The sequence below is a fragment of the Podarcis vaucheri genome, assembly GCF_965113315.1.
Source record: "Podarcis vaucheri genome assembly, chromosome: 18".
In the NCBI taxonomy this organism is placed as follows: domain Eukaryota; kingdom Metazoa; phylum Chordata; class Lepidosauria; order Squamata; family Lacertidae; genus Podarcis; species Podarcis vaucheri.
Window position 1 is genome coordinate 8,923,447 of NC_138756.1, and position 27,396 is coordinate 8,950,842.

Here is a 27,396-nt window from a genome sequence, read left to right on the forward strand (position 1 = left end):
ACTTTCTGATGGCAAAAGCTGTTTGACAGTGGGATTCCTCTGAAGGTGCTAAACTCTCCTTCTTGGAGGTTTCTAAGCAGAGGTTGGGTGGGTCATCTGTCAGTTCTTTTACCTGAGATTCCTTGCTTTGTAGATGGTTGGACCCGAATAATAATAATAATAATAATAATAATAATAATTTATTATTTGTACCCCACCCATCTGGCTGGGCCTCCCCAGCCACTCTGGGCGGCTTCCATAGAAACCAAAAAACACTAAAATATCATACATTAAAAACTTCCCTGAACAGGGCTGCCTTAAGATGTCTTCTGAATGTCAGGTAGTTGTTTATCTCTTTGATATCTGGTAGGAGGGCCATCCACAGGGCGGGCGCCACTACCGAGACGGCCCTCTGCCTGGTTCCCTGTAGCTTTGCTTCTCGCAATGAGGGAACCGCCAGAAGGCCCTCGGCGCTGGACCTCAGCGTCCGGGCAGAACGATGGGGGCGGAGATGAGCAGAGGATCCCTTCCAACTCTATGACTCTTAAGAAACAAACTCAGGGCTAGTGATATTCATGGACTTGTGTATCCCAGGGGACATAACTGCTGGAATTTTTGTTACCCGCCCCAACTCTATTGAAAAAGGGAAGGGAGAAAACAGGCCAAGAAGTATGTTGGCAGTTTTTTGGTTTTTTTTTGTAAGGAACAGATTTTATTCCAATTTCAAACAATTTTTATTTCAGGAGAAAGATATGAAAATCGATTTCCATCAGGAACTTCTAAACAACGAGGGTCAGCACCCAGCAGACGAGAGAAACTGATGGGTTCCGGGAAGGCCCCGATCCTGCCTCACAGACTGGACAGAAATAAAGAGAGAGACAAGGACGGGGGGCCAAAAAAACTGATCCCGGGCCACATGATTCAGAATCCCCTCCCACCCACCCCCGCCCCCTCACGCGTTAAACATCACATGCAATTTTCAAAATGACGAAAAGGTTTTCCCCCTCCCTTTTAAAAACAGCATTTTTTAATATATATAGTAGTTTCCGTTCTCTTTAAATAGGATGTTTAAATGTTTCTTCTTTTTAAATCAGGATCTCTTATAATATACAAGTATAACCAAATAATTTTTCACCACACTTGTAAGAGAGAGTCTCTGGTAACTAAAGGGGGAGAAAAAAAAGAAGTATGGGGCATTGGCACAAACCATAAACGCTTAAAAAAAATTTACACACACGCACACGCACACACACATACATACAGAGAGTACTGAGTTACAGACTTGAACCTCTGTTGGACTCAAAACCACCTTTTTGCTTTCAGTGAAGCGTAGTACAAATTAATGGCCAGAAGTAAGGGGGAAAGCATTTGTTTTTAAAAGTAGTTATAAAAAGCAAAACAAAAACAGTGTGCAGGGGATGAACTAAACATGCAACTGAAGGCAATGAACAAACAAATAATTCTTCGCTTCCGGGAAGGGGAAGGGAAGACACGGCGGAAGTAGAAGGGAGAGGGGTTGTTTGCCGGAGGGGCTGATCACAAGGAAATGGAATGATGGCGGGTGTGTATTTTTTGACAATCCTCTTCCTAAAAGGAGGTGAAGGGGTTTGAGAGCAGGCGCCTCCTCAGTAGGGCTTGGGGTTTTTTTTCGTTTAAAGTGCACTGTGATCAGAAATTGGTCAACAGATTGCTCCTTCATCTCGGCTTTTTTTCTTTTCCTTTTTCGAGTTTCTCCACCACCACCACACGCGAGAACTCCCAGGTCCTTGGCCCCTTGCACATCTGAGACCCCAAACCAGCTCCCGTCGGGTGGGCTGGGGAAAGAGGGAGGGCGCTGTGGGATGGCTTTGGCACATCGAGAGCAAGCGATGACCGGGCTCGAGGGACGGGTCGCCTGTTGCAAAAGCTGGTCCGTAAAAGGAGGCTTCGAAACAGCACCCGAGTGGAGGTGGGTAGGTGTCGCTCGCAAGAACCAACACTGCCTTCACGACGAGCGCCTCCCGCTCTGTCCTCGAATCTGCGGCGTCGCCCAACGGACATTTCTCTGCAGAGGGCCACCACCGTCCGACAAGCCACGCCGGGTTCAGGTAGGGAGCACCGCCCCCCCAAGAGAGTCAATACGAGAGACGCTAAGCTCAAGAACCTGGCTTCCTGGCTTCTAGATTTCTCAGGTACACACGTCCAATGCCTGCAGCGGACGTTGCAGATCGAGGTGTGCAAGAGACTCCAGGCGAGCGACGGCGAGAAGAAAGCCATGGCACGTTTGCAACTGCAGAACTTCCCCTTGTAGAGTTGGCAAGATGACAAAAACGGACATGGCCGTCCTGGCCGAAGCAGGAAGGCCCTCCCTTCCCTCACCGTTGTCACTCCCCACCCCACCCCAAAAAACCCCACACACATTTAGACAAAATCAGGAATGTTATTCTAGAAAGCAGAGGCTGCCTTGCCTTTCACCGACTCAACAGGACCTCTCAGCGTGCATGGGATTCCTCCTCCTCCGTCTCCCAAGTGAAGAACTTATCGGGCTCGTGGTGCTGGGTGTGCGAGAGAAGCCAGGAATCCCCTTCCAAAAAACCAAAAAGCAACGAAACAAGAAATACGGCTCACTTCTGCTTCCTTCTGTAGTGTTTGGTGACGTGGAGCAGACCCAGAAAAACCTGGAGGCAGCACTCTGCGCCTCAACCCCCCCTGGAATGCTGCAGGTATCCACGTGCAATTAGGGTTTTTTAGTAGTGTCGAGAGAAAAATGCAAAAAGAAGTTTACCTAGTGTTGCCCTAAGCGACGTTTAAAAGCACGTTTGACACTCCCTTTGCTGGCCCAACCTGGCCGTTCGGAAATACGTCGAAGTCTCAGGCTGTCCTCCGTAGCGTCTGAGAAATTGGCTGTGAGCGCTCCTTGAAGCCACATTAGTGTTTGTCTGAACTTCCTCGCATCCAGAGGGCGCGACTTAAAAAGCTCCCCTGCCCTCTCGAAAACGTCCCTTGCTCCAGCCCCGTGGCGATTCTCCTTCCTGGCGAACCAGCAAAGAATTTCTCATCGGGGTTGGCTGTGTTTTTTTGGCACCGTCTCCTGCCGGCTTCACAAAAGCAGGCTTTGCAGAACACGTTTTGGCACAAGAGAGTCCAGAAGCGGAACCTCTTCCTCTCGCCCCGCTTTGAAAAGCTGAAACCGCTGTCTCGGCGAAAGCAGATTCGCCGGTTCCGCCGCTGACCTGCTGCCGCTGCAGGTGGGCTCCCCACCCCCAGAATAAATACCTGTGCAACTGCTTCCGGTGGAACAAAGCTTTCAGAAGTTTAAGGGGCGCGGGAGGTTAAGTAGTAGCTACCGCTCACCCTAGCCCTGGCAAATGAGGCGGCAATCGGTTGCAGAGAGCTTCCGACTCTTTTCCTAGAACCTTCCAAGATAAAAGCAGCAGCCTCTGCAAGCCGCAAAACCTAGTGGGTCCTTCCTCGTTTGGATTAACCCTGAAGGATCGACACATTCTTGGGGGGGGGGGTGTCTTACAAACCCAAGCGGTTGTTGGCATGTTGCACGCACTCATACGGGTGAGAGAGAGGATCTAGAATGAATCAGAAGCTCAGATCTCTCTCTCCTAGCCCAGTTCAGGCTCCGCTCCCCCGCCGTGCGACACACGCAGAGTCCTCACGCCGGGCGAGGAGACTCCCTACGGCGAGCTTACTTTTCTCTTAAAAAGATAATACGGCAACAACAACGTTCAGGCACTTTCCCTCCCCCCGCCCTCCCCCGCAGGCTCGTTAGCTATTGCTCGGTTTGTAAGTCTATGAACAACAACAACAAAAGTACGGCGTTATGATGTAGCAAACTATATATAGTACAATAATTTATAAAAAAAAAATCACAGTCTCAATATAACTTTCATAATTGATAAGGAAGGGAAGAGAATCTATACTAAGGTGGTACAAAAAAATAAACGAGGAAGGAAAAGAGATAGCTTGTTTTTTGTTTTTTGATTTTGCACTACTGTTAAAAGAGACAGAAGCTCCTGTTCTTCCCAAGGTGTCATCATCCAGGTACCCTCAAGTCCTTTTTTGGGCAGGAGACGCCAAGGTTCCCGGGCAGAAAAGCAAAGCTGCACCCGAGGAATCGTACGGCACGCGAGGCGAAGGTACAAAGGAGCACCCATTATCTTCCACGGCCAAGCGAGAGAGAGAGAGAGATTGCCAGGCCTTGGGCCAAGAAGCCTGCGGACTCCCATCTTATCGCTGGAACAGAAAGGAACAGTAAGAATTGGCTAACGCAGAAGGGCAGAGTCCGAGAGGAAGACTCGCCTTGGGCTGTCGACCAGAAAGCGGGAAATTAACAAAGTGCGAGAGAGAGAGAGAGAGAGTGGAAACGTGTCCCCTGTTGGGTTTTTTTAAACTGTGAAATAAAAGCACATTTGTTTGTTTTTTTAAAAAAATCATCATCATCATCATCATCACCAGCTATTCTGTGGAGCAGACAGAGACTCCATGATGACAAGTGAGCAAACGAAACGAAACGAAAATAACCCCAAAGACCTTGCCACTCCACAGATCAATTTGCAATCATTACATCATTAAAAATCAAGATTCTTCCCCCCCCTGTACATTTTTTCTGTTTTGTTTAAATTCACGGGGTTCTCTCGTCTTTTAACTTTCTTCACAACAAAAGGTCTCCCGAGGATACCTGGGGAGGGGGGCGGGTGGGGGGGGCGGGTGGGTGGGGGGGAAGAAGAGGGCAGGCAGACGAAGGTCAGACTAAGTTATATTCCTTCAAGTTGAGCTGGAGGATGGTGTCTTTGACGGCAGCAAAGACAAACCGAATGTTTTCCGTATCTGTGGCACATGTGAAGTGAGAGTAGATGATTTTGTCGCTGTCGGGGTTTAGATCCACAAACATCTTGAGGATGAACTCCCGAGCCGCCTGGGCGTCTCTCTGGGGGCCTGAGGAGAGACAAGAAAACATGGGATGGGGTTGGAGACAGAAAACATGGGATGGGGCTGACGTACCAACCAGCCAGGAGTGGCAGGCGAAGTTGACAGAATATGCAGAACTTGCCAAATTGTCAGGGAGGATCCGGGACCAGGAAGATCAAAGATGCCAAAATAATTGGAGTAAATTTATTGAACATTTAAAGGAGAATTGTAAAGAGGTCAAGACACTAGCAGGATTGACATAATACCTTCAATGTATAATAGTACTAATGTGAGAATGATGTGCACAATACAAAGAGAGCCAGTGTGGTGTAGTGGTTAAGAGCGGTAGTCTCGTAATCTGGGGAACCGGGTTCGCTTCCCCGCTCCTCCACAGGCAGCTGCTGGGTGACCTTGGGCCAGTCACACTTCTCTGAAGTCTCTCAGCCCCACTCACCTCACAGAGTGTTTGTTGTGGGGGAGGTAGGGAAAGGAGAATGTTAGCCGCTTTGAGACTCCTTAGGGTGAGTGAAAGCCAGGATATCAATCCAAAAAAACTCTCAATATACCAATTGCAGGGAAGGAGGGGAGTCGCGACTCGGCAGAGTCAAAGGGAATGTATGGCATTAATATGGTTTGTTGGAAAAGAATATGTAAGGAAAACAATAAAAAATTACTTGGGGGAAAAAAGGAAAACATGGGAGGGGGACAAGGAGGAAAGCAACAGCTCCAATTAGGAGATTCCCACTCATGTTTACCCTGGCGTCCCCCCAACCGCTCAGATTTGAGAGGCTGCAGTATTGCTTCTGGTTTAACGTCACTGCCGAAAATTAAATCACCGCCTGGGTGTTTCGATTGCTATGGGTCAATTTTAACGGCCGTATTTGCAAACCGAGATTTTATAGGTGGGAAGAAGTCTATGCATTTACATAAACACAAAGGGACTGGCGGCTAATGTGGAGGAGAAGCGAGATAGGCCAAACTGATGTGCTGAGCACCCCTCAACACTGTCTCCCCATAGCAGCATCCCTGACCACCGGTCCTGCTAGCTAGGGATGCGGAACTCGGTCCAGGAGTATGCCTGATCCTTTCTCAAAGTCAAGATGGTGGCAATCACCACCGCAGAGGCATAGTTTTCAGAAGCACCCCAATTCCTAAGGGGATTTCGTGGTGAAGAAACTGATGGGTTCCTACAGGGAGGTGTTTAAACCGGCAGGGCCCCATGTACTTTGGCAAACTAAGGCTCCGGGGCCAGATCCGGCCAAATCGCCTTCTCAATCCGGCCTGCGGATGGTTTATCAGCGTGTTTATACAGGAGTTAACTGTTAAAAACCTCCCAGTACACTGAAACAGAAGTTGCCAGATCCTTCTATTTCTAGATTTCTATTTCTATATTTCTAGATCCTTCTGTTTCAGTGTATCTGAAGAAGTGTGCATGCACACGAAAGCTCATACCAAGAACTAACTTAGTTGGCCTTTAAGGTGCTACTGGAAGGAATTTTTTTATTTTGACTATGACAGACCAACACGGCTACCTATCTGTATTTAAAAAATAAATGTTTCTTACCATCAAACTCTGGGAAATAATCCACGAGATGAGAGTACATTATCTTGTCTTCCAACAGATCCTTCTTGTTGAGGAAAAGGATGACGGAGGAGTTCTGGAACCAGGGATAGGTGATGATGGTCCTGAAAAGGGCTTTGCTCTCCTCCATACGGTTCTGCCAGGAGAAAAAGAGGGGTTCGAGGTGTCACGGTTGCAACAAGGTAAGAGATGAAACGCATCACCGGTGGGGTGTGTGTGTGTGTGTGTGTGTGTGTGTGTGTGTTGTTAAAGCGGTAGAGAGAATAGGCATACTTTTACACCAGGCGCCCTCAGCTATGGGCCACTGGTACCACCAGGACAATGAAGAAACAAGGGCTGAGTACAAAGATCTTGCCCAAAATCATATTAAAACCTTATCTGGCTTAACGCGGCAAACAGGAGATAGCCAATGCCCAGCTGCTCGCCTTTTCTGTTATCGCCACATTTTCACCTGTGCCCGAGATTTCACCTGCAACTACTTTCAAACTACAGTGGTACCTTAGGTTAAGTACTTAATTCGTTCCAGAGGTCTGTTCTTAACCTGAAGCACCACTTTCGCTAATGGGGCCTCCTGCTGCCGCTGCATGATTTCTGTTCTCATCCTGAAGCAAAGTTCTTAACCTGAAGCACTATTTCTGGGTTAGTGGAGTCTGTAACCTGAAGCGTATGTAACCTGAAGCGTATGTAACCCGAGGTACCACTGTATGCCAGTAACGTTTAGCAAATAAGGAGTTGTGCAATCTCACGCAGGTCAGGGAAGGGGAGCCAGTGTTGCAGGACTACAATTCCCATCATCCCTGACCCCTCTAGGCTGCTGGGGATTGCTAGCATCCTAAAGGCCATGCGTTCCCACCCCTGCCCTAGTTAATTGAGAGAGAAAATGCAGCTTTGTGGGTTGCCTGGAAAATTTCAAATTGGAAAACGTGCGCAGTATTTCAATTAATTTTTTCCAGTTTGCACCAGAAAATTTTCCAACGGGATCTCAATGAGTCCATTTATTTTACTTGCATTTACTCAATGAAACGAAGAGCTTTGAAACCACCAAGCTTACCTAACACAGTATCTGCAATTAGCACCCATTCATTTTGACAGATGAAAACTTAAGGAATGGGAGATTTTCCACCCCACACGATGAGTAGGAGATATTTTTATTGTCACCCCGCCACCCCCGCAAAACGTTCCCTCTCTGGGGTGATGCACAGTAAAGCTGAATCGCAAATTAAAAACATGAGATTCAATTAATCTGGTCTAAATACAGATTTGGAAATCCAGCAGAGAGCAGAACATGCTTCTGCCAAACGGCTGAACGCAGAGAGAGCTAAAACAACCTTGGTAAAGGGCTAACAACTGCCGCAGAAAGTGGAGAGTGCTATTTATTTCTCAAATTCAGGCCCTGCGATACAACCAAACCTGCCAAGGCAACTAAGTATGCCAGCAAACTCCCCACCCCCAAAAGCAGACTCCTTCCACCTCACCCTGCTCTCTGTCAGGGGAACGATTCTAGAAGGCATGCTAAATTTGGAAGGAACAGTAGCCCCATTTCCTCTGACCCAGGCGAAATCTAGTTTCCCCCAGGGGTGCGCATAATTTCATCCAGTTTCTGACAGTCTGCAGATGAGTCTACGGGCTCCTAGAGGGAGTGGGGAGGAAGGAGGGAAAGAGAGAACCAACTCAAAAGCGCTGTCGGGCACATTTCAGCCTTGGGGAAGCTATTTTAGCAGGTTCCAGAGACACACCAACAGGAACCTGGTGCAAAATAGTGGCTTGGCAGGGGAGTAGAGTCCAGGAACAGAATGCGCACTCAGACTAACAATTTCCTTTCAGCACAAGAACTGACTACACAGTCCTTTCACACTCCCGGGTCCTTCTCCTCTCGCCCTTGCTCCCACAGCTTTCTTCATTTCATCAGTCCAACCGAGAGGAGGCCGGGGCAGTTTTTTGTTCCCGCTATTGCTAAACACAGCTGGAAGTCAAGAACCCTTGCAGCTCTTCTGCAAATCACCCAGCAGTGGATGGGGTGGGCAGCTGGCGCCACCAGCGGCTTCTGCTGACCCCCAACTCGAGAGCAATGGCCGCACAGAAGAGCGGGCAACTGTGCCACGTGGTCCCCTTTCAAAAACACCCCGCAATTAAAAAATTCCTTTTAACAGGGATGCAGGGGGAGATGGAGGCTTCCTGCCGCAGTTACATCTAGGCCACTGCGGTGTATGCTTTAAAGCAGCTGTTCTGATAGAGCGGTCCATCGGCAGTCAGGTTTTCTTCACTCCCAAAGTCTTAAAAGGTAAAGGGACCCCTGACCATTAGTTCCAGTCGTGGCCGACTCTGGGGTTGCGGCACTCATCTCGCTTTATTGGCCGAGGGAGCTGGCGTACAGCTTCCGGGTCATATGGCCAGCAGGACTAAGCCGCTTCTGACGAACCAGAGCAGCGCACGGAAACACTGTTTACCTTCCTGCCAGAGCGGTACCTATTTATCTACTTGCGCTTTGACGGGCTTTCGAACTGCTAGGTTGGCAGGAGCAGGGACCGAGCAACAGGAGCTCACCCCGTCATTGCGGGGATTCGAACCGCGACCTTCTGATCGGCAAGCCCAAGAGGCTCTGTGGTTTAGACCACAGCGCCACCCGTGTCCCCCAAAGTCTTTAGCCCGGGGCAAATTGAATAAGACACGAAAAAGCCTGCTGTGATGCGTTAGGAAAGCCCTGCTAGGCTACCTTTACTAAGTAGCATTACTTGCGACTTGCAGATCTGTTCACGTGGACATTGCCCTCTGTTGGAAGTTTTGTCCTTCTCAATCCACCCACCAGTACCAGCCGGGTTTCACCCCACTTTTTTCCCCCCAATAAAAGGAAAAGGAAAATTTTAAGCAGTGCGAGAAAACAACTGGTGCCAGGCAAGCGCCAGGAGGGCTCAAGCCATGCCTGGCTGCCAAAGTTGTGTTACGAGTGTGTACACAGGGCTGGTCCCTCACCCTTTCATGTGCAAGGAGCGTGTACGGCAAGGCTGGGGGGGGGAAGAGGGAAGAGCCACAGACAGTTTGCCGAGACATCCGCTTTAGAGAAATCCTGCACCCTTCCAGGACCCTCGGAGCTTAACACGAATGCAGGGAAAGCCTTCCCTGCCCCTCCTGTGGGGCGCAGGTGGTCAAGTCGGGAGGCCCAGTGGCCACCCCTGGCCCACACCCAACGTTTTATTACTGCTCGCGCCCCTCCCTGCACAGATGGGAAATGAGCCGTTGTCGCTGCTGCTCCTAGCACAAAATGAGAGGTTGCCGCAGACATCTGGCACCACGGAGAACTCCGAGGTGCCCTTTCATTTTGGACGGGAGGGGCGCCCTTTTCGGTCTGCAGGAACCACTTGCCAAGCAAGAGCATGTCACCCTCTGCAGCACCCCCCCTTTGCAAGTTTTGAGGGACATGTTTTGGGGGGGTGGGGGGAAGATGACTCCTCCCTGGAGAATACATTCAGAGCCAGCACACAGACACACACCCCTCTCCCTCAAGCAGATCAGTTCCCGAAATGTCTAGCCACCCAGGGTGAAGAATGTGGCTCACTGCTACTTTAGGTGGTTGGGAAACAGACAAGTCCTGGCCCACAGCACACCAGTGGCTGACAACCCCAAACATTTTAGAAACAGTTCCAGAATCTGCAAATGCACCTTTCTGCCACTGCTGGGACCACCCAAGGGCCACACGCCGCCCCTTACGTGCTATGAGGGGTTGTGCTTACCTCATTATCCGACTCCACCAAAACTTGGTCATATTCACTAAGAGCTACTAGGAACATGATGGAGGTTACGTTTTCAAAGCAGTGTATCCATTTCCTCCGTTCTGACCTCTGACCCCCAACATCCACCATTCTGAAAGGGAGAAAAAGGAGGGCAGGTCTTCTTTAACACACACAAACACACAGCCCATTCAGTTAAAAATGCAATACGCCATTTTATACTTGCTTTTGGGTTGGAGGGAAGAGAGAAAAGACTGAGCGGGAACAAGTCCAAGGTTTGTTTCCTTCCTCCTCCCCCCCCCCTTTGGAAGACATCACCCCTACCCCTCATGGGCCAAACTGGACATGTGGGCACGTGGAACCACCCAGCAATGCCCGGTAAAACCATGACATCAAGTGATGCTCATCGGGGGCTTCAATGCACCACACAGGGTTTCCAAGGAGCGCTGAACAGTGATCTGAAGCACCGCTGATCCGCAGGGCTCGACTGCACTGTCTGCCAGCTGGAGGGCGGTGGCTTCAAGCCTGTTTTCTGCAGGAATCGGTTCTCCATGAGAGTCAAAGGCACTTCCAAGTACCTGCCCTCTGGAACTCCCTGCCTATTGACACCAGGAACTTCCACTGCACTCTTTTTCAGTGCCTGCTAAATACATTTTTGCTTAGACAAGCCTACCCAGATGTTGTGGAGCGTTTTCATCTGTTTTCAGTTTAGTTTTGAACTGTTCGAAAGTCTTATTATTGTATTAACAATTTTATTGTTTTGGAAAACCGCTTTGAGGTTCTATACAAATCAAGTGGTAAAATCAAGAGGTGTATAAATTTTAGGAAACTAACTAGCACCCCATTAACCACAGGCAACAGGGACTATCGGTATTAGTGGTCAGGTAAAAGCCTAGACCAGAACTTTCCAAACTGTGTGTTGTGGCACGCTAGTGTGTCAGTTAGGTGTGTCGCGCAAACGCTCCCCACGCTGGAAAGGGTTTAGTTCAACCTCTGCTTTGCTAGTACAGTGGTACCTCGGGCTACATACGCTTCAGGTTACATACTCCGCTAACCCAGAAATAGTGCTTCAGGTTAAGAACTTTGCTTCAGGATAAGAACAGAAATCGTGCTCCGGCGGCGTGGCGGCAGCAGGAGGCCCCATTAGCCAAAGTGGTGCTTCAGGTTAAGAACAGCTTCAGGTTAAGAACGGACCTCCAGGATGAATTAAGTACTTAACCCAAGGTACCACTGTAAAACCTAATCACTGTGTCACGAAATGGTGCATGTCTAAAAAGCGTGCCTCCAACAGGAAAAGTTTGGAAAGCTCTGGCCTAGAAAAAGAGGCTTCAATCGATTGGGGACGACGACGACCAACAGTTGCTGTCCACCCGATATCAGGAGGAAGGGCATTCCACATGTTAAGAGCTGGTTTTAGAGGCAGGCGTGTCTCGGAATACCAGCTGCCGCAGGACCAAAGTGGGGACTCGGTGCTTGCACGTTCCGACGGCACAATCTGGATCTTCAAACAGATGGGTCTTTGGCTTCACCTGGCTGCAGGGCTTTTCTTGTGTCCTTGGGACTACACCGCTACAGATGGGTTGTGGCAGTGGCTCAGGGTTTGTGGAGAGCCTTCAAAGACGTAGGCCACACCTAGCGACGTCTCCTCACGGGGTAAAACCCTCTCCTGCCTTTGCTCCTGCCAACAGCACGACTTGTTGACTCGGAAGAGGGAAGAAAGGGTCGGAAGCAGCAGCCGTGTGACCGACTTTCCAGAAGCCTGCTAACTCAATGCCTTAACTGAGGTGGGCTTTCATTTTAAATGGAAGCAGCTTTGGGGGGGAGTATGTGAAACGTAAAAAAAAAAAAAAAAAAAAAACCGCTCCGAGGAAAGAAAGAAAGAAAAAAGCCACTGGAAGTTACCTGAAGATAATGTTCTCTAAGTCAAAGGGGTATTCTATGATCCCAGTTGTCGGGACTCTGACCCGCAGGACGTCTTGCTGGGTTGGGAGGTACCCTGGCAGGGCGATACGATCCACGTCGGTAAGGTAGCTGCAAGGAGGACGTGCAGGGGAAAAAGGAGGGAGGGGGGGAAAGATGAAGGTGGCCTGAGCTTGCTTGCCATGTGTAGCGCTCCTGCCCTGAGAGCCTCAGCATTTTGAGTATGGAACCTCAATTATTCCACTCCTGGGGTGTTTTTTCCCCCGGGGGGAGGAAGAGAGGCATGCAAAATCCTCAGGAATCCTGTTCAGCCCTTGAGATTCAACAAAGCCCACCACCCGCTTTCCCGACATTAAGGTAAAGGTAAAGGTAAAGGTACCCCTGCCCGAACGGGCCAGTCTTGCCAGACTCTGGGGTTTGTGCGCCCATCTCACATCTATTGGCCGGGGGCCAGCGCTGTCCGGAGACACTTCCGGGTCACGTGGCCAGCGTGACAACGCTGCTCTGGCGAGCCAGAGCCGCACACGGAACGCCGTTTACCTTCCCGCTGGTAAGCGGTACCTATTTATCTACTTGCCCCCGGGGGTGCTTTCGAACTGCTAGGTTGGCAGGCGCTGGGACCGAGCAGCGGGAGCGCACCCCGCCGCGGGGATTCGAACCGCCGACCTTTCGATCGGCAAGCCCTAGGCGCTGAGGCTTTAGCCCACAGCGCCACCCGCGTCCCTTCCCGACATTACCTTGCCTCTAATAGCATTACCGTATTTTTTGCTCTGTAAGACTCACTTTTTCCCTCCTAAAAAGTAAGGGGAAACGTGTGCGCGTCTTATGGAGTGAATGCAGGCTGCGCAGCTATCCCAGAAGCCAGAACAGAAAGAGGGATTGCTGCTTTCGCTGCACAGCGAATATTTTTTTTTTCCTTCTTGTTTTCCTCCTCCAAAAACTAGGTGCGTCTTATGGTCTGGTGCGTCTTATAGAGCGAAAAATACGGTACATTTCTAAGCGTGCAGCTTCACGCCTGCAGAGCAATCTTCCTTCTCATGGGTCCTAATGCTCCCAGGACCCTTAGGAGTCTACCCTTGCCATGCCCTAAAGGAACGCTTCTCTAAGTCCCTGGTCCACCACTCCTTAGAGCAGATTTGCGGGGAAGGAAGAAGGAGCCACAAAGGAAGGAAGCTACGGAAACAGTTCAGAGCCCTCCCTCCTGCCCGGGGTGGGGTGGAGTGGTCCATAATTCTGAATTAAGTTCCCCTATAAGCTGGCACCAGCATTCTTCCTTCCGACTGTGAGGAGCAAAAGGGTGGCACAGCACCTCACCCCATTTTATTATGCCTTGGCTGGATGGGGCAAGCGGCCAAGGTACATGATTTTGAGGACGCTCACGTTAACCTCTGCTTATAATCGTGGGGGGTGGGAAGGCTCTGGAAGACTAAACTGAGCTGCCAGCCCCCTCTTCCACCAGATCAAGCGTTGGGCAGGAGGCAGATTTGGAGCAATAAGCGTTTCTGAGCAATACTGCACTACTCCCATAAAGTTTAGTTCTACGGGCATCTTCCTCACAAACTTAAAAACTATTAGATGCTGCAGCTTCTACAACACTATTACATCTACATCTAAAACATCAACACCACAATTCCAGGCCACCTTCCTCTAATGTGTACCGCCCTGGAGAAGACTACAAAGCAACTAAGCGGCTTGTTACTTCCAGATTATTCCCACTACCTGAGATTTCCACCTCGTAGCTTCGCCATTCTGAGAGCTCAGGGAGGGCAGGACCGAAAAGAAAATACTCATTAAACTTCGTTTATAGCACGTGCCTAAAGAGACTGCAAGGTAACTAACAGTGCAAAATCAATTAAAGCCACATCAAATGGATTTCTAAAGTCCACCCCCGGCCCCCACAACCAGTAGCAAGAACTACAACCACCACCCCTTCCTTCTTGGAGCAGTTTGATGGCAACAACTAAAACAAGTTACTTTCTTTCCTCCTGGCCCCCATCCACCCCCCACCAACTGTCAGAGGCACAATTTCATTTAGGGAGGGGAGCCCAGAGAGCCAAAATGACGCTGTGTAGCAGCAACCGTGCCGAGAGCCGTACAGAGAGGACGGCAAGCTCTTACTATTTAGCAGAGTCGGAGAGCTGGTATTCTCGCCGCCGGTCGTAGCACTCCTGGATGCCCGGGTCGTTCCACAACGTCTTAATTGCACTTATGTAGGGCTGCTCAAAGGACGAGACCTTTTCTACGTCCACTTCCCGGATCAGGAGTGCGTTGGCCTGCAGCGCGGCGCGGAGGAGAAAGCAAGAGGGGCTTAAAAGAGGCTGACCCTGAGGACCCCCCTCCCCGCCTAGCATGTATCCCATCCACCCCCCCCCCCCGGCCTCCTTTACTGCTCCATAGCTGGAGATCCAGTCCCGGCTGCTACAAATCCATTCCGGCATTGCCTGCACAAAGCAAGTAAATGTATACTGTAATGGGAATTGGGGTTGCTTGTGCGTAAACTGCAAACTGCTCCAAGCTGGTCGTATAGCTAAACCTTTCCCTGGTTTGACAGCCCTTACAACGCGACTGTCTTAGTCACTGGCAGAATCCGTGAGTGGGTGTCTTCTAAACTTCCTCCAACATAGAACTTCCTTGACTCCAAGTCTCCTCCTAGATTCTCTGCGCGGAAGCCTTCTGCGCAGCGTGGGCATGGCAAGCGGAGGTCCTGAGCTCTCTCCGCTGATTTCACTGGAAGAGTCTCGGAGCCTCCCCTCCGCAGTACTCTCAGCCTCCCCTTTCTCCCTGGTGTCCCCTGGATTTCCTTCCCCAGCGGAAGCTCTCTCTCTCTCCTTGCTAGTTCCCTCCCCTGCATCATTGGAGAGTCTTGCCTCTCCTCTTGCCTCTGATGGCAGTTCCCTGACATATACATACCATCTTTTTAACAACAAGACCACAGCTTTGGGCTTACGTTTTTTTTAAAAAAATGAAGAGCAGTATGTACTGTCTTTACTCAAGTCTAATATACGCCCTAATTTCTGGAATGTAATTTGGCGAAAAAAGGAGCGTGCATTACACACTATGAGCAAATATCGCCCAGCCCTACTGACCTCTCTCCTTTGACCATTGGGCCAGGGCGCCACTGCGCTGCTAGGTTCTGCCAGCCCCCTGCAGCCTCAGCATAGCTTGCCTGCCCGCCTGCTGGTGCCTTGGGCTCCGCTGCAAGGCAAGGCGCTTGGCCATGTTTGGGGCAGATGCCTGAGTTTGGACAGCCTGAGAGCGCCAGCCATGAAGCTAGTAAAATAGGAGGCAAGCTCTCCCTGCAAGACGGCCAGCCTGGAGGTAGAACCTGGCCCGGGCACAACCAATACGCACCTGGGAGTACTTTATTTACTTGAATGTAATGCGCACCCTAACCTTCGCAACGTAATTTGGCAAAAAAAGAGAGGTGTGCATTAGACTCGAGTAAATACAGGTACAGAAAATAATCATTAATTGAACTACTACGTCAGCAGCAACAGTGTTACCAAGAAAGCCTTCGAACCTACCCCTGGCCATCCCACTATTCAATAACGTTCTGTGTTTGCGCCCCACCAGGCACAGGGTAAAGGAGACTGGTGAGAGACAGGGGTTCTAATCCTCTCAGTCATGGAGCTTACTGGGTGTGGCCAATGTCCCTCAGGCTAACCTACCGCATAGGGCTGTTGTGGAGAAATGGAGAGAGGGAGAACCATACATACCACCTTGAGCTCCTTGGGTAGGATATAATGTTAATAATAATAATAATAATAACAGGTAAAAAGGTAAAGGACCCCTGGATGGTTAAGCCCAGTCAAAGGCAACTATGGGGTTGCGGTGCTCATCTCGCTTTCAGGCCAAGGGAGCCGGCGTTTGTCTGCAGACAGCTTTCCGGATCATGTGGCCAGCAGGACCACACCGCTTCTGGCGCAATGGGACATAGTGATGGAAACCACAGCACATGGAAATGCCATCTACCTTCCTGCTGCAGCGGTCCCTATTTATCCACTTGCGCTGGCGTGCTTTCGAACTGCTAGCTTGGCAGGAGCTGGAACAGAGCTCACCCCCGTCGCGGGGATTCAAACCACCGACCTTCCGATCGGCAAGCCCAAGAGGCTCAGTGGTTTAGACCACAGCGCCACCTGTGTCCCTGTTAATAGTATAGTCAAGCCTTGGTTCCCAATCACCTCCATTTTGGAACGTTTCGGCTCCCAAATGCCGAAGACCCAGAAGTAAGTGTCCCGGTTCTCAAATGTTTTTCAGAAGCCGAACATCCAATGTGGCTTCTGCTTGTGTGCAGGAAGTCCCTGCAGCCAATTGGAAGCCACGGCTTGGTTGTCAAACATTTCGGAAGCCAAACGGGCTTCCGGAACTGATTACGTTCAACAACAAAGGTTTGACTGTAATAATAACAATAATAATAATAATAAGAAGAAGAACACAGCGCTTGAACTATTCTGGTTGCTACAGTTGTGGTGCTGGTCCCTGAACATTCGACACCCCGGGGGGGGGGTTGATGCAAGCACTTCAGGGAATCCTGAGCAGCACGCATGCCACTACAGACAACCAACAACGAGACAACAGGGGTGGAGGCTGTGTATAGGCTGGGGTGCAGGAATGGGAGCTGCATCGGTCCAGTATACCTGAAGGAGCATCTCCACCCCCATCATTCTGCCCGGACGCTGAGGTCCAGCGCCGAGGGCCTTCTGGCGGTTCCCTCATTGCGAGAAGCAAAGCTACAGGGAACCAGGCAGAGGGCCTTCTCGGTAGTGGCGCCTGCCCTATGGAACGCCCTCCCAGCAGATGTCAAAGCGATAAACAACTACCTGACATTCAGAAGACATCTTAAGGCAGCCCTGTTCAGGGAAGTTTTTAACGTGTGATATTTTACTGTATTTTTGGTTTTTATGGAAGCTGCCCAGAGTGGCTGGGGAGGCCCAGCCAGATGGGCGGGGTATAAATAATAAATTATTATTATTATTATTCACCTTGTTCTGTTCATACTTGTACAGGATCTTCAAGGTCTCCATGGCCCTGATCATCGACTGCATGGCAGTGAAGATGTTCTGGTACACCAGCTTGGTGAAACCCTTCTTGTCCTCTTCGGAGTAGCCTGAGCCATGGATTATCCGCATCTGTTTAATGAACGTGCTCTTCCCGCTCTCTCCCGTGCCTGGAGAGTAAATAGGTGGGGCAGGGTGAAAGGGACACAAGAAGACGACAAGGCAGTCAGTGTGGGAGCATCACAAAGGGAGCAGAGCTTTACGGCCGACAGCAAGCAGTTTGCTTCCACATTCAACTTCTAGCAACGCCTCACTGCATATTACTCCGTGGGGGGGGGGGGAGAGAGATATTAAACTGCTGCTGCTTTGTTTCCCCAGCCTGTGAAGAGGAGGAGCTGCTATCCCATCTCTCACTCCTTCCCCTTGACGAAAGGAACATTTTATGGAGGAGAAAAGCTGAATTTTATTCCTAAATCAGACTGTTGCCATGGTGAACCTAGTGTGTGTATGTGTGTGTGTCTGCGCGTGTGATGGGTGGGGGGGGGGAAGCATTTTGCACACACCAGTAGCACAATAGCTATGGGGGGTTTTTTTTTTTGGGGGGGGGAAATCTAGCACGGCCCGTGAAAGTGGTTCTGAGGCCTGGTATGGATGTTCTGACTATGACTTGGGTTGGATCACCATCTTTCCATCGCACAGGCAGGCACAAAGGAAGGCTGAGAGCCAATTAAACCATTTTAATCATCTTCTGGGTTTTGAGCACCCCACCTTAAAAAAACAAAACCTAGAAAGAGAACACACTTCCAATTTGCGTCTGAAAATGGCTTCATCTTCAGAAGGAAGGGGGGCTAAAAACTGTGCTCACTGTAACCTGTAGCTTGGCTGCTGTTCGTCGTCAGAACAAGAGGCCAGCTTATTAAAGATTTTGATGCCGTTACAGTTACAAAGTACCACAACCAGGTACTTTGTTAACCCAAAAAGAGCTGGTGTAACCTACTGCTGGCTTAAGAATGTAAAGTGGGAAGTCAGGTGTTTAAGTACACTTTTCCCAAGAAACCAGAGGCCTTCCTTCTGGGCATTGTCGGCCAGAAGGTGTTTAAAAAGGATAGAACTTTTTTTATGTACGCTACAACAGCAGCAAGAATTCTTATCGCTAAGCATTGGAAGACCCAAGATTTGCCCACACTGGAGGACTGGCACACGCAACTGATGAACTACATGGAATTAGCCGAGATGACTGCAAGGATTCGAGACTTGGGAGAAGAAGCAATGGAGGAGGACTGGAAAAAATTTAAAGACTATTTGCAAAAGTATTATAAGTTATATGAAACATAAGATGTCGTGTGATTGGGAATCTAGCCCCAGTAACAAAACTTAATTATTTATGAAATTTGACAAGATTTATGAAAGAATCAAGGTTTAAATGGGTAAAAACGAAATTATGGTATATTGCTCAGAGTATATATTGATCAAGAGATTTAAATTTAAACTGTAATTGAAAATAGAAAGAAACATACGAAATAAGGATATAATTTGCTGATAAATTTATTGTTAAGAAATGCATTCTGCGAGGGATGGGGGAAGTCCAATGGAAATTTGAAATGAGTTATCGAAATGGTCGAGTTTTTCTTTTTCCTTTTTTTCTGGTCTTTTTTTTTTTTCTTCTTACTTTTTGATCTCTTTGTTATTTCTGTAAAAAATGTAATAAAAATTATTATAAAAAAAAAAAGAATGTAAAGTGGGAAGTCGACTATTATAATCTTATCTCAAGGTATTTGTTTAGAAAGGCAGTTGTGGGGTGTGAGAAGAGAAAGACTTTTAAAGATCAAGACCAGGCCACCGCCAAGTGGCCGGAGGGGCAGAATCCTGAGTATTTGTGGCACAGCCTGGTGCTTAAAAAATGATTTTTGCTCAAATGTTGGGACTGAGGCTGCAATTTAAAGTGGGGGGTGGAGAGGGAGAACCCCAGCTTTTGTTGTTGCAGGGGAAAATGGCACCCTGGCAGACAATTACTAAAAATAAATCCCTACACTCACCCACCTTAATAGGCCTAGGAGACTAGTCATCTACAATAAATCCTTGCCTCTTCCTTGTCAGATCACTCGGAAGTGGCTTTTTCAAGCTTTTGAACTGAGTGCTTTCAGTTTTCTTACGGGCAAAGCATTCAGAATCTCTTCCCATCCACCCCTACAGAATCCCAGGCTTGAAATCTTAAAGCTTCCCTCTCCTCCTAGTTCTCTGATTCAATCTGTCACCAAGTGGCCAAACATAGGCTAGAGGTTTCTATGTGTAAGAGCAGTTAAGGATCAGACCAAAGGCCCACCCAGGCAAACACAGTGACTAGCCAGATGCCAGGGAAGCCCACAAGCCCGAGGACACAAGTGCAACACACACAAAACTCCCCTCTCATCTAGGAAAACAGGAGGCACCACGCAACTCAAAGCACTTGATAGCAGCTTCATCCTCACCAAAAACTCCTGAGGCAGCTCAGAATGTTTAAGAACCAGAGCAACCACAAGTCACTCGATAAGAGTTAACAGAGACATCTTTACTAAAATGACAAAATTCTGAAGAATCTTTTGAGTTAGCCGTTATCAAAATCACAAAGCAATCTGCATGAAAAGGCCATTTCTATCTACAGTGGGGGCTGAAAAATACTTACAAACCTAATTAGCCAGAATCAAAACTTTATGAGACAATATCTTCTCTGTCACCCCTTTAACCCACTTCCCTCTCCAGAGAGTCACCCTTGCATAAACTGAATAATCTGAAGCAATTACTAGGCCACAACATCAAATTTTCAAGCTCATGGGTTCAGAGTAGGTCTCATAATATACCTAAAGAGGAATTTGCTCCCCGCCCCCCAGCCCACGTGGGCGACCTGCGGAGAGGAAGCCTTCCCACATTGAGCCTGGCATGGTGGTTTTCCTGGATCCGAGAAACCTGCACCAACAAGGCTCTGAAATTCATGGATTGGCTTGGGACCCAGGCTCCTAAATAAAGCACCTTCCCCATCTGAGATACTATGATCAGCAGGTGAGCAACCTTGCAGGTGATGCCGCCACTGGGGGGCTGCTTGGTTGGCAGGGCCTTCTCTTTGGCACCTCCCAGTTTGTGGAATGCCCTTAGACTTTCAAGAGGAATTTAAAAACATTCCTCTTTATGAAGGCATTCAAGGGCTGCAAGGTACTGTTCCTGGCAACCTTGGCTGAGATAATGCGATTGCTAAACTGTTTTTAGAATGCACTGATATTGTGAGAGCTGGACCATAAAGAAGGCTGATCGCCAAAGAATGGATGCTTTTGAATTCTGCTGCTGGAGGAGACTCTTGAGAGTCCCGTGGACTGCAAGAAGATCAAACCTCTCCATTCTGAAGGAAATCAGCCCTGAGTGCTCACTGGAAGGACAGATCCTGAAGCTGAGGCTCCAAGACTTTGGCCACCTCATGAGAAGAGAAGACTCCCTGGAAAAGACCCTGATGTTGGGAAAGATGGAGGGCGCAAGGAGAAGGGGACGGCAGAGGACGAGGTGGTGGGACAGTGTTCTCGAAGCTACCAGCATGAGTTTGACCAAACTGCGGGAGGCAGTGGAAGACAGGAGTGCCTGGCATGCTCTGGTCCATGGGGTCACAAAGAGGCGGACACGACTAAATGACTAAACAACAGCAACAATTTCCAACCTGGACTCCTTTGGGTGGAAGGGCGGAATATAACTTTACTAAATTAATAATAAGGCAAACACAAAAAGCGATTTATTTTTTTGCCTCAGACACCCACAAATATTGTGTGGATTGGGGCAGGATGGGGGGGGGAGCTGCATGCCACAGGGGCATACCCTGCACCCCTTCCTGCAGAGTTAATATATGCAGAGGGCTCAAGCCAACAGGAAATCTATGAGCCACCTTAAACTGGCATTCACCACCACTCTGCATAACCAACAGTAACGTGCGGTTGAACATTTTATATATTTTTTCCACTGCTTGTTTTCCCACAGAAAAATGAGTTTCTTATGTTCATTAGCAACAGTGGATGGATGTCGATTACAAATAAAATATTAAGCAAACTTGGCAGCTCGCAACTTTGTTGCTTCGTTTACTAAATACAAAGAAAACAAACATGTTAAATTGGGTCACTCTAGGGCACTGGGACATCTCCCTTCACAAACTGGGAGATTTCCCCAGCCGCTCGATTACCCAACTCGAATCACCCTAAGTTGCACAGGGGAAATTTTCCCAATTCTGAAATTTCCAGAAAGTCGACACCACTGGCCACTAGTTTCAATTGCTGCAAGACAAACGCCGCTCCTAAAGTTCAGGCCTCAGAAAGGAGTTGTGCTCAGTCCCTTCTTCAGGCACAGATGCAAACAGCCTTGTGATTGGCAGCCAGTTACGAGCTCTCTGACTTGCCCAGGCCCGGTATATCAATAGTAGGAGGAGCCTGGCCTTCTATTCTCCCCTGGTCAACCGAGAAACACCCTCCTGCCTGCATGAAGCAAGTTGTCTGCAAAGATCCTGGATTAGACAACATCCACTCCAAGTTATGGCTGCCAGCTGACTTCCCCTCTAGAAAACAGAGCCAGGAACTCACGGATATGTTTACGTGAGTTCAGAAATTCTCCTCCTGCACATAGGGGGACTTCTGACAAACGCTTCCAAAGAATACCCCACCTCTCTTCCGATGAAGCAATTATTTCCCATATTTCTCATACCCGGAATACCATTTATTTAATCGGAGGGAGGGGGAGGGGGGAGAACAGAACCTGAAATGCACGTTTATAGAGTTTTCTCAAGTTGCTCGCAGAACAACCAGCCAGGCTTTATCTTTGCAAATTCAGGGCAGTCCCAATTAATATTGCCCATTCTGTCCTCCCCAATTGCCCAGTCAGGGCACGTGAATTGCATGTTTATCACAGCGGTAGTGGGTCTTCAGGGAGACTGCAACAGAGGAATGCCAGTATATCGTGACCTGCTTATCTATTGGCAGAGAGGCCTATAATCATAGAATTGTAGAGTTGGAAGGGACCACAAAGGTCATCTGGTCCAACCCCCCTCAATGCAGGGATCTTCTGCCCAATATGGGGCTGGAACCCATAATCCTGAAATTAAGAGTCTCGTGCTCTACTGACTGAGGTATCCCTGCTCCAAACACACACACAGCAGTGCCCTAGTGGCTGGCGATGTGGGTTTTCCAGAAAATGTTTTCCACTGCCTAATACAGATCAATATCTGATCTTGCATGTTTATTTGGCTGTTATTTAGCAAACAAAGCAAAAAAAAAAAAAGGATGCCGTGTTCATTTTGATTAAGGAAGGAAGGAAAAAGAGCAATGAAATACCCAAGAAAAATACAAGGGGGAAAAAGAGGTCTGGTTTAAATTATGGGCAAATTCAGAGATTTACTTGGAAATTCTCTCATTAGAATATTCGTAGATCATTTAAAGCATGGCAGCTGAACTGCCTATACTTCTAGGTGGTTGCTATTTTTAAAATGGAGGCACTGAACACAGGTGAGACGATAAACTCTGTACATTGTTTCATGCATCACTTTTAAAACTCTCTCTCTCGGGATAAAATTTGACAGGTAATGAATCCCTGCATATAACTTCTCATGCAGTGTCAAGGGGCAACCACCTAGGTTGAGCTGAGGTGACCAGTGGAGGACAGAGTGACTGCTCCATCCTTTGTCCATTTGGTTGCCATTCTAACTAGCCCACCAGCCTCTCAGGAGACTAGTAAATAATTCCACAGCCTAGTGACAAGGCTGTGAGAACGTATAAATTCCAACTGCCAGGTCTGACCGATACCTGTTACAGATTCACAGTTCTATGCAATAATTGAATGAAATACCGTGTTTCGAAAGAAAGGAAGATTTTTTAGTGATAACAAAAGAAGATTTTCTGCGGAAAATCCTCTGCCCAACATCACTGAGGTGGCTTCGTTTCTCAAGGAATATTCCTGTCCCTCTACATTCTAAAACTTCCAAAACTAAGGCAGCCTCAGGGGTTGGGAAAGAGACTGGCAACACAGAGGCCAAGGACTGCTTAGAGAGGCTGCAGAATGACCCAACAGCGAAGACTCAAAAGGAAGTGCAGAACTGGGGAGCTAACCGGGCACAGTCTAGACGTTCTGGACCACGATTCCCCTCACCTATGAGGTGTAGATGAACAGATCAAACCACATCCTGCACACACTTCCCTAGGTCGCCCCAGATGAGCAACAGAAGCAGGAAAGAGATATGGGGATTTAGAATGAATGACCATCATTATTTGGGAACTCCTTCCCCACAAGCCAATCCCACTAATCCAAGTGAACTAGCGGCAAATAAAATGGGGGTCCCCCCCCTCAATGCACAGTTTGTAGTTGGGTGCTCCAGTGGGCAGCACCAGTCCTCCATAAGGACATCCATGTAGACCACTGCTCTGCATGTGGTGAGTCAAGGCCTGATCTAAGGTGGGTTGGAGCAGCAGTACCACCACTGTTCAGATCTATGGTGTAAAATTAAAAAGTGTATCTCCAGGTACATGTTTGAGCAAAAGGTGGCCTGAAAAGGTTGAAGACCACTGCCCTAAACGATGCTAGGATCAACATAACAGAGCCTGTGCTTTAGAAGAAGGGTCAGCAAACCTTTTTCAGCCGTGGGCCAGTCCACCATTCCTCAGACCATGTGGTGGGCCAGACTATATTTTGGAAAAAAATAATGAACGAATTCCTATGCTCCACAAATAACCCAGAGATGCCTTTTAAATCAAAGGACACATTCTACTCATGTGAAAACACGCTGATTCCCGGACCGTCCGTGGACTGGACTGAGAAGGTGATTGGGCCGCATCCGGCCCCCGGGGCCTTAGATTACCTACCCCTGCTTTAGAGCAAGCTCTGGGCAATGGCCCACCTAAGACAATACTTTTACCTGCTTAAAGGTAAAGGTAAAGGTACCCCTGCCCGTACAGGCCAGTCTTGACAGACTCTAGGGTTGTGCGCCCATCTCACTCAAGAGGCCGGGGGCCAGCGCTGTCCGCAGACACTTCTGGGTCACGTGGCCAGCGTGACATCGCTGCTCTGGCGAGCCAGAGCCGCACACGGAAACGCCGTTTACCTTCCCGCTAGTAAGCGGTCCCTATTTATCTACTTGCACCCGGGGGTGCTTTCGAACTGCTAGGTTGGCAGGCGCTGGGACCGAACAACGGGAGCGCACCCCGCCGCGGGGACTCGAACCACCGACCTTTTGATCGGCAAGCCCTAGGCACTGAGGCTTTTACCCACAGCGCCACCCGCTTCCCACTTTACCTGCTTAGATCCCCCCTAAAATCTTTCAAGTCAGCAATGGTGCTGGGGTGGAAGGTTTCCTGGTGTTTTATTTTCCTGAGGAAACATTTTTATTCCCTAAATTCATTAGCTACCATGAATGGATGCCAAATGCAAATACAATATTAAGCAGGTTAAAATAACCAAAACAAACCAAAACAAAAAAACACACAACACTATTACTGAAATAAACATGCCAAATTGAACCACTCTCTCTAGGTAATCAGAAAAATTTCCAATGCAAATTACCCGAACTGGCACCGCAAAATTTCCCAGAACTCATACCTCTGCAAGCCAATCTACATGAAAACTGCTAACCTCCAAAAAATGTTCAATAGCCAGCTTCTGCATGTCCACTACAAAGGTTTGTAGCCTGAAAGGGTCAGTTTTTGTAGAGTTTCTATATGTGGACACCTGGATGGGTTTCTCATTCGCCCAGGTGACTGTGGAAGAAGTATAACATTAACCCCAAGTCTCAAAAGCTACACATCCCAGGATGATTCAGGATAACAGCCAGACACACCTCTAAATTAGCAACTGCCAGTCCTTTAAAAATATGTATAAATATATATATCTCCTAAAAATAAATCCCATATAGAAAAGATAATACTGTAATGGGGACATTACCAAGAAGAGTAATGACTTCTGAACAGCCAATGGCGCCAAAAAACAAAACAAAACAAGTTTCTTTGAAATAGCTGCTATGGGGTAGGGGGCAGAATATCCCGGTAAAATAACTTTTGATTGCCAATGGCTACCAGCTACAGGGAACACCCTGCTACTTGCTTGGGGACTAGATTCTGGGAAGGGAAAAAAAACTTTTGAAAGTTACCATGTAACCAAGGAGATGTCAGAGTTTCCTGCTTCAAAATATGAGCACCCCTCTTCCACCAGCAGGTATAGTCGCAAGCAGAGCACAAGGAAACCTGAAGCTTTGAATTCTCAGTTTTCATACCAATGTATTTCTGAACACGTGAGGGAGTGCAAAAACATCTGAGTGTATAAATAATGGCACCCTTTCTTTTTTTTAAATAACCTGGACAAAAGCTTGGGATTTTCCAGCCTTAGTTGAGGCACCCAGGACCACATAAAGAAAACGATAGGTCAGTTGTAGACCAATTTCATGCTGGAAAGGCAGCAACTATAGTTCAAAAACCTGACTGCCAGAGCCTTATTGAGCTCCCGCTATTTAGGTAGCTCAATGGACTCAAATTAGCTCCACACTCTCTAAATGCATCCAAACACAGTTTGATCCCCATAATTTCCTAGTTTGGCAGACTGGTGTGGTACTGGTCTGACGGTACAGCACAATTTTATTAGAAACTTTGCTTTGAGGGTCAAAGGTATCCTTGTAGCACATCCAGATCAAGTTCCCCCAAATTTCTTATTAAGGCTATTCAGCCTGAAGATTGTGAAGCGCTGGAACATTTATGATTTTAATTTGCGTCACAGCAAAACTCCCAGCGCTAGTTACTGCCAGGACTAAGTTATGAAAATCAACGTAAAAATAAGATTGTGCCCATGGACTGAGCCAAGTTATGACAACTATCCCCTGCACATTTATAGGGGTTTAAGGAGACGGAGTACCTGGATACAAATCACTTAACTTTAGAAGTTAAGCAGGGACCCCCATTTTATTTTACCAGATTGTTTGAGTCCAACAACATCTGGAGTACACAATACTGGCTCCCTCTGAGCTAGAGGGTCAGAGGCAAGACTACCACAAGCGGCTTCCTTCGAAGGGTTATTTCAGGTTTAAAAATGGCTTGAGCGTTAAGCTGAGAGAAGGATTACAACTTTGTGAACCTAGAAAGCAAGCCCAGAAGAGGTCTACATCTCATCAAGCCACATTTCAGCCAGTCCTTCGCTCCTCGGGGTCATATTTAGAGGCCAAAGAACTCTCAACTAGGAGGAGAGAATCGCTGCCTCAAAACGAAGAGACGCTCAAGAGAAACACTCTGCTAGTTTAACCATATTCATAACTGCTTTCAGTCTGGGTTGGCACCTAAAGTTCGAAACCAACTCGTTAATTTTTTATTTTGCTGCAGCTTAAAAATGTTAAGGTTGTTTCTCTCTCATCTGAAGAGACACGTTACTGTGTTACACTACATTTGAGAGGGGTGGCAGTAGGAGCAGAAAGTGGATGGAGGGCAGAAGGAATATTCTACAAGAGGTGAGCATTTACAGGGCTGGTAGCCCGGAAAGGTGTGGGTTGCAGAGGTGGCACTACTAAACGCCTGGCACACAGGGAGGTGGGGCGGACACAAGGTGAGAGAGCTCCTTGGAGCATATAGTACAGGCTGAAAGTTGAGGTATGAGGTCGCTATGTGCCCAAAGAGGATGGGAAGATGTCAAAAAGGAAGAAGAGAGTCGTCAGAAAGGCTGGAAATGGAGGGGGGGTGAGAAGAAATATTCATGCCTTGGATTCTATGCCTTTGGGAGGAAGGCAAACATTCCACACACACAGATGGAGGCAATTATGGAAGGGGGGGGGTAGCAGGAAGGCGGATATCAGGAAGAAGAGCCACCATGGCAGTCTTTTGGCTAGGAAGCAGGATATAAATCCTAGGGAAAAATTCTGAAGAGACGTGATGAAAAGGGCCAAGAATGAAGTTGTTTGAGAGAGTGTGGTGTTCTTAACTGAGGCGGGGCCCTTACTTTCGATTCTATTTTGTTTTGTTTTTTTTAAAAAATAAAATAAAATGCAGCAATTCTGAGAAGGAAAGGAAGTCAGCTGTCAGGAAAGGGAGCCCCAACGAGAGTCTCATTGGCTAGAGAATGGAATATAAATCCCAGGAAGAGCTGCATTATATAATAGAACCGACTGCTTCTTACAGTCTGCTCTTTAAGTCAGTAAGACTCACAAAGGGGCTTGCATTTTCTGACAGCAGAACCCTCCACCATGACAGTTCAACTTTCAGCGCTCTGGCTACCCCTCTGATAATTATTTTTGTTCCCAAAACTTCTATATCCTGCTTCAAAACAACCAGCA

General features: G+C 48.2%; 1 protein-coding gene across 1 annotated transcript in view; it reads right to left on the bottom strand.

Annotated features, from left to right (window-relative positions):
• Positions 1-689: 689 nt before the first annotated feature.
• Positions 690-27,396, bottom strand: part of LOC309522907 (guanine nucleotide-binding protein subunit alpha-11) — a 33,723-nt gene continuing 7,016 nt past the window's right edge. Inside the window, exons 2-7 of the mRNA XM_082206611.1 lie at positions 17,088-17,272; positions 14,224-14,378; positions 12,088-12,216; positions 10,189-10,318; positions 6,443-6,596; positions 690-4,905 (exon numbers count right to left, since the gene is read on the bottom strand). Of these exons, the coding sequence (XP_082062737.1) occupies positions 4,715-4,905; positions 6,443-6,596; positions 10,189-10,318; positions 12,088-12,216; positions 14,224-14,378; positions 17,088-17,272 (944 nt within the window). The 3' untranslated portion in view covers positions 690-4,714. The remainder of the gene's footprint in view (positions 4,906-6,442; positions 6,597-10,188; positions 10,319-12,087; positions 12,217-14,223; positions 14,379-17,087; positions 17,273-27,396) is intronic.